The sequence below is a fragment of the Montipora foliosa genome, chromosome 9, assembly GCF_036669935.1.
Source record: "Montipora foliosa isolate CH-2021 chromosome 9, ASM3666993v2, whole genome shotgun sequence".
Lineage (NCBI taxonomy): Eukaryota > Metazoa > Cnidaria > Anthozoa > Scleractinia > Acroporidae > Montipora > Montipora foliosa.
The window spans coordinates 7149191-7156690 of NC_090877.1; the positions used below are offsets into that span (position 1 = coordinate 7149191).

A 7500-nucleotide genomic window follows, 5' to 3' on the forward strand; every position below is an offset into this window, starting at 1 on the left:
CACACCATGATAGCATCTAACAAACGAAGAAGAAAACTAGTCTGGATTTTAGCTGAGGACAAAAGTAATTCTGGGTAAAAACAAATTTTATGCCTGATGACTGGTTCAACGTAGTGGATTGTACTTGTCTACCAGACTTGCTGTTGAAACCTTGAGCTACCGTTGAGGAGAACCCTACTACAAAGTACATGTACAGCCTGCAATTATTCCACATCAAATTAAGGTTTCACTATGAATCATGAGGGTCAAAAATTGAAGTTCACTTCAGCGTAGAGCCTGTGAATCAGGATGGACAAATGGATTGTGAAAGCACAGCAAGAAATGTTACAAACAGTATACTCCCTGATTTGAGAGAAATGGAGTGTGCTTCAATGTTGGGAAGTATAACAAACAACAACGACAAACTCCACAAAATCTTTGCATTACATGTATGTTACGGTATGGTATAGTGTGAACCAACTTGTTCAGAACTGTCCAATAGTGGTGAAGTAGAGCATATCCTATTGCTGTTACCGCTGCCATATAGTTATCATCATGAATTAAAGCTCCCTATCAAGTGTTCGTAGTCACCTTTTAATTTTCCTTCAATAGTTATGCTTCCACAGAGACAAACACGTTCAGGATCAATGGCTGCTAAAGCAACTGAGCCCTGCAGGATGACAGCACATGATCATGTCAATAATGATACAGTGCACAATAATAATAATAAAGTTAATAAGCGCCCAGTCTCGAATAAGCACCCACCCCACCCCCCAAAAAAATAATTTTGAGCGCCCAACACCCCCCCCCCCCCCCCATTTACCTCATTTTAGCCCTAGGCCCAAGGAATGGGCTCGGTTATTGTGTTGTAAATCGGCAGAATAATAATAATAATAATAATAATAATAATAACAACAATAATAATAAGAAGAAGAAATAATAATAACAATAATAATAACAATTTTCATTTGTGAATATTCTTTCAACTGAAGTAGTAGTTGTCAGTTGGATATTGATCCACTACAACTAATAATTCATGAAAAAAACAGTCCTACAACTCTATGTAATACCCTAACCTTGTCACTTCCAGAGTGAAGAGGATGCAATCTCTGTATTCTTCTGCAGGTAAGTGGTGATGGCCTATTATTTGAGTCTGACAGTGCAAACTTTAGGATGGATTCCAGCTCCGTGAAGCAAAGTGAGCCATCAGACCCTGTTGTAGTGAAAGAAACAAAACCAATAACTCACTTAGCTCCATCAATGACTGACTGAGCATTTGTGCCAACAATAAATCAATTGAAGAAGAACCTAGAACCTAGTAAGTGACAACGTTCGGCCAATTTTTAGTTTTGCTCAAAACTAGCCCAAATTTTGTAAGTTGACTGGAAATGAACTTAAGAACATTGTCCTGGTATTTTTTAATCTGAATTGAGCTTTATTTTTGAGAAATAAGCTATGCAAAAATACTATCGGCTTCGCGTTCGAAAACAATGGAATCAACGATGCAACACTTACTGTTCATTGTTCAATTTAAATCTAATAGTGTAAGTTAATGTTATTGCGTGCATCGGTAGGTCAACCAAATGATGCGCACAGCGAATTACAAGACAGGTCAGGGGTTCAAGCCACCGATCAGGCTTGTTTTTTTTGTTAGCACAGAGCTGTTTCTTTTTTTGTTTTCTAATGTTATTCGCCAAGATCTTATCGATCTTCGTGAAATTCAAGTGACGCGCGAAGCTCCAGGCACAAGTGGTTACAAAATCTAGGGAGAATTTGTTGAGGTGTCTTGGTTGCTTGGCAGTTATCTTAAATCTTAATGTCCAAGTAGCTTGCCTTTATTAATTATTGCTATTGTTTGTTCTTTCATCGACTGCCAACTAAGTCAAACGAGCCATGAAATAGACAAACTGATATATTGTTATTGCCTAACTAAAGGAGCCTGCTCTAATTTTTTTATTCATTTGCGCATTAAGAATCCATCCAATGTCCAATAGTCAATCAACTGGTCCATCCACCACACCACAAAAAAGGTCTGCTATAACATTGAAGAGTTACACAACTAATGTCTTATCAGGATTAATCATTTATATTTGAAAAGTCGCTACAAGTTTTACTTACAGTAAGATGTGATACCGTGTCCTTCCTCACACGCACAACAGGACAACAGCGAGGCATCCTGTCATGAAACATAAAAACACTCTGTAATAATTATTTATTTTGTAGGGTACATGTAAGACTGTGATTAAAGGCAGCAAATTTGAATGCGGTTGTGCTCCATTAACCCAGTGACTCCTAGATCTATCTATTATATCTCACTCCCAGGGGTCAATGGTTTGAACAAAGGGGACATGGTTTTTGAGTGGAGATAGAGGTTGTTAAAATTAACCAGATCTGTGGTGCTACTTAACCCTTTGACGTCCAAACTGGCCGAAACCGGTCAGACTTAGTATTCTACTCTGTCTAATGCCAGACGATTTTACTTGTCAATGGGGAACCCCTAGGAGTCAATGGGTTAAGCAATAGAGAATGTTTTCCGTGTTTCCATAGCTCATCTAAACACGAGGGGGAGTTGGGAGAATTTGAAAGAGTTATGCAAATCTAAAGTATCATACGTAATTCAATCGCCGCTTGGGCGCTAGAGCGGTAATTAAGGCTCTCTTATGGCCTCATTCAGGCCTGAATGTTTTCAATGTTACCGTAATGCCTTAAATTTTTAAGGGTTTGAAGCCTTAAGAATTTAAGCTATTTAAGGCTTGGTTTTAAGGTTATAGTAAGGTTACTTTCAGGTCTGATCTGGCCCTATTCATGTTTCAAAAATTAGGCCTTAGTTAGTCTACCGTAAGGTCTGATATTTTCGTAAGGGACGTCTCCTCGCAATTTCACTTGAGCGTGTGTATTTTGCCTGCCCCACAATCCATCGCTGAAATTAGAGACCACTCGCAGCCGACACTGAAGCTACACCATTCACCACTGAAGCCACCCCATTGAAGAGTAAAATTGTGTGGATATAGAGCGTAAAATCTAAGTCTCACTTTGAGGACGAAAAAGGTAATATTGCAAGCTAATTTTCATGCTGTGAGCTGAAAGCCAGCACTGGGATTTACCAAAACCTGCCACTTCAATGTTAGAGCGGTTTTCAATTGAGTGTCGAAAGTAATTAGATAATTACTTTGGTTTATAATTACTTCACTCAGTGATTGGTTCAAAGTTCTCGCGCCATTTTTTCAACCAATCAGAAGTGAAACCAAAACCAATCGTGGCTCGCGCGTGCACATTTTCCCACGCTTTGTGTCGGCTACGTGTAATTACTTCGAGTTTTCATTGGTTTGCTGGATTGTCTCCGTCCTTTTTGATTGGCCAAAGTAATTACTTTGGTTTTGGTTTTACGACACTCAATTGAAAATCGCTCTAAATAAGTACATGTACAGTGTAATAATTTTATTATTGTTGGTCCTCTTTAGAGCAAGTTTCAATCAAGTGTTTTGTGATGGTAATTATTCTACTCTACATACAGTGAATTTCAATCATGTGTCGTAAAACCAAAACCAAAGTAATTACTTTGCCCAATCCAAAAGGACGGAGACAATTGAGTAAACCAATCAAAACTCAAAGTAATTACACGCAGCGGACACAAAGCGCAGGAAAATTTGCATGTGAAGGCCACAATTGGTTTTGGTTTCACTTATGATTGGTTGATAAACTGGCACTAGGACTTCGAACCAATCACTGAGTGAAGTAATGCAAAACCAAAGCAATTTGCTAATTACTTTTGACACTCAATTGAAAACCGCTCTATGAAGTCTGTTTATTTTTATTCCCTGAAACAAGCCTCAAATGGTCCTCACCATTTTACCCACAACAAATGTCACGTCTTTAATTAAATAAAAATCTACAGCACACTCTGTACCTTTGCTGGAGGAGTTAATGCCCACTCCACGGCTGTCTTTTCTTGATCAACGCCACCTGAATGTCCATGATATGCAATTTTTACTAGGTATTTGTTCTTTGCCTATTTTATAGTAAATAAAAAACTATCGATATTGAAACATGTTGGCCAATAGCAATGCACATATAATTTATATAAAGCTACATAAATATTATATAATTTAGTATGTAAATCAGGAGAATTCTACATCAGAAAAACTATACAAGCATTGATTGGTAAAACTTTTCGTGTTTTTCCCTCGAGACTTGTTAATGTGCTAATACAATATAGTTGTTACACGTCAGAGTGATACAAACAGACTGAGTATAAATATTGTGGTTCAAATTTTTCTTTGGTTTAAAATTTTTCAAACCAGTTCAATTTTGACTTTCCTTTGTCTGAAATTCACTCTCCTAATCTCAAACAAAGGAAGATCAAAATTGAACTGGTCAAAAAAAATTAAACCAGGAAAAAAATGTGAACCAAAACTGTTTCTTAAATAAGGATCGACAGAGAAAAACTCTGGCCAGGGTGGGAATTGAACCCACAACGTTCGGGTTAGATCACCGCTGCTCTACCGACTGAGCTACAAGGTCAGACGGGAGAAGGTAGTGGGAACTGAAGATGTTAAAGTCAGGGCACTGAACATGACTGTACAAGTACAAGGAAGGATTATGTTTTTGCAAACGTTGGCCGTGTAGCACTTATATTTGAACAGACTTAACTGATTAGAGTGTAATGTGAAGTGCTAAGTTTCTACCCCATATGAACCATGTGAGCATAATAGCCCGATGAATGGAAATGGGCCCACACAAGGACAGAGAAATACTCTGACCAGGGTGGGAACTGAACCCACTTAAGTCTGTGCCAGTTAAGTCTGTGTGGGCCCATTTCCATTCATAGGGCTAACGCTCACATGGTTCATAATTATCGGGTAGAAACTTAGCACTTCACATTACACTCTAATCAGTCAAGTCTGTTTCTTAAATACCCTGTTAGAATAGGGTAATCACATGACTTTGAGTAATATATTTTTTGGAGCTTAAAGCTTGTTTGAAATCTTTTAGTTCGACATTTTAAAAGTGGAAGTCTTCTAGGATTTTTCAGTTAGTGGTTTTTGGTCGTAGGTCTTGGCAAAAGGCTATTTAGTTTACTATCGGGATGGGTTACATTTTTGTAAAATTTCATGCACAGGTGTTTGTGTCTTTCCCAGAGTGTAGTCAGGTTCAGGACTTTAAGTGCTTCTTTGTATGACAATTGCAGGTGCACAATACGAAGTGCCCGATTCTGAATGGCTTCTAATTGGTCTTTCAACTTACATGTCAATGGAGAGTGCCAAACAGGGCAAGCGTATTCTAATCAAGGTCTGATGAAATAACAGAATTTTAACAGATCGTACATCTTAAGGTTGTGCACCACTGCGCTTAAGAATTCTCAGGGCATAGAGTTGTTAACTAGCCTTGGAAGAAACATCATCTATATGAGTCGACCATTTAAGGTAAGAAGACACATTCACTCCAAGGAGTTTAGAAGAGGTAACACAGTGTAGTTGATGGCCAACTACTGTTAGACAATCATTCTTTAGGAATGAAGTGGAAAATTCCTTAGTTTTAATAACATTGATCTTCATGTGACTGGACTCTGCCCATTCAGTGATCCTATTCAACTTGCCTTGGAGAGCTGGCGATTGAGATAGACATAAAACATAAAACTTCGTAGATTGTACAATCATCAACGTATTTGCAAGATGGTAGACCAGTTCTTAGGTCGTTCACAATAACAAGGAAGAAAAGTTTAAATAGCGCATTGTTGACAGTTGCGAAGGAAATGAGCACACAAATTGAGAAGTAGTTGAGGAACATCGATTACTTGCAGCTTGTAATAAAATATTATGGTCGATACGGTTGCAAGCCATGGAAAAATCAATATCAGGCAGGATCTAATCATGGTTAGTGGAGTTGCGCTCAACCATGGATGAATAAGGTGAACTTAAGGGCGTGAGTTGACGATTTTTTAACACAGCCAAATTGGTATGGATCTACCTGAGGCATTATGATAGCTGAAAGGCACTCGAAGACAAAGTCCTTAAGAATTTTGCTCAGGACAGAAGTTAATGATATTGGCCTGAAGTCGGTGCTGATAGAGGTGAGCTGAGGAACCTTGTTTATAGGTATGACATTGGCACATTTCCAGAGTAGAGGGACATGGCCTTGATTAATTGATGAGTTAAAGATTGAACAACTAGGGCGATGGATGACTGATACAAAGTTCTTAAGTATCCAATTAGGTATGTCATCTGGACCCTTGCTTTGCTCTTGAATCGATAGTATTGCTTTCTCAATGGACTCGGGACTTATGATGTAATTATCGGTAGAATGTTCCACCAGGAGCAGGTTGAAAACCAGAGGCTCTATATCACAGATGGCATCGTTGAAACAATTGTTTAACGCTTCTGCAAGGCCACTGTCTTTTAGGGCTACTGGTCTGAGTTACGGGCTTGGATAGGCTAGACAAAAGTTTGATGTTATCCCACCATTTTTTAGGGTTAGTTTCTTGCATATTGTTGATACTGTTGTGACATACAGCTGTAGAAAGTAGCATGAGCCCTTTTGTAGAGTTGTTGCGATACATATTATACTGGAGGGTATTTCCCTTTGTCCAAGAATGTTGGCATTTCTTTATTGCGTCTTTAATTTCCACAGTCATAAAAGGCGTGTCAGTGGGATGCAGCTTTACGGAATGCAAAGGTAAGCAGGAATCAATGGCGGTAGTAATTGTCGAGTGGAACATACCGTATTAACTGAGCACAAATATTATTTTTTCAAATACAACAAAATTCAACGTGTGCATGGAGAGCAATTCGTACTCTTTGAAGAAATTTACAAAAGTTCATTTATTCTAGCCAAGAAAAAATTGAGATACCGGTAGCTTATTGTAACTAAACAGAAGAAAATTTAATGCGCCCTTACTACGCCAAAAATTTTGTCATCCAGGGATCGCATTTGATTAGCTATCTGTGACTTTCTTTGATCATTGACCAATCACAATTCTTGGTTTCTTACTTTTTTTGGCTCTAAATTACCTCTTATCTAGAGCACTGTGTTACCTGAAAACTGCATTGCTCTTAAGCCAATCACAACGCAGAAAGAATTTTGAGTATAATTATTATTACTATTATCATTATTATAATTATTATTATATAAAATAATAATATTTTATTGAAGTTATGTAAAAACTAATTTGCACACGTACAAGGTTTCTTTTCCAAAATTTGTGAATAATAGACTGTTAGAAACCTCCATGTACACATATCAAAGCATACAATGTAAAACATTTCTGTTTTTTAATTCAAGAAAATTCATTGATGTGATACACTGCCTGTTGAACACATGTATTATTTTGTACTCTGTTTAAAGAAACTGGTAAGAAACTGGTAAAATCCTCTTACACACTGTCAATGCACACATACTTACATGCATCACAACTAGTACTGAAGCAGAGAATGGCTTGTTCTGGTACTGAAGGGCAAAGCTCCAAAGAAGACTGCAAATTAATGTAAGACAGGATACTTGCGCATACATGTGGGGTTAAAATAA

At 37.8% G+C, this 7500-nt stretch overlaps 1 protein-coding gene across 1 annotated transcript in view; it reads right to left on the minus strand.

Moving 5' to 3' along the window:
- The window catches only part of LOC137970985 (nucleolar protein 11-like), a 29067-nt gene that overhangs the window by 17720 nt on the left and 3847 nt on the right, over positions 1-7500 (minus strand). The window contains exons 5-10 of the mRNA XM_068817675.1: positions 7378-7447; positions 3887-3988; positions 2098-2155; positions 1056-1192; positions 571-649; positions 1-16 (exon numbers count right to left, since the gene is read on the minus strand). The exon at positions 1-16 is cut by the window's left edge and continues 222 nt beyond it. Coding sequence (XP_068673776.1) covers positions 1-16; positions 571-649; positions 1056-1192; positions 2098-2155; positions 3887-3988; positions 7378-7447 — 462 coding nt within the window. The remainder of the gene's footprint in view (positions 17-570; positions 650-1055; positions 1193-2097; positions 2156-3886; positions 3989-7377; positions 7448-7500) is intronic.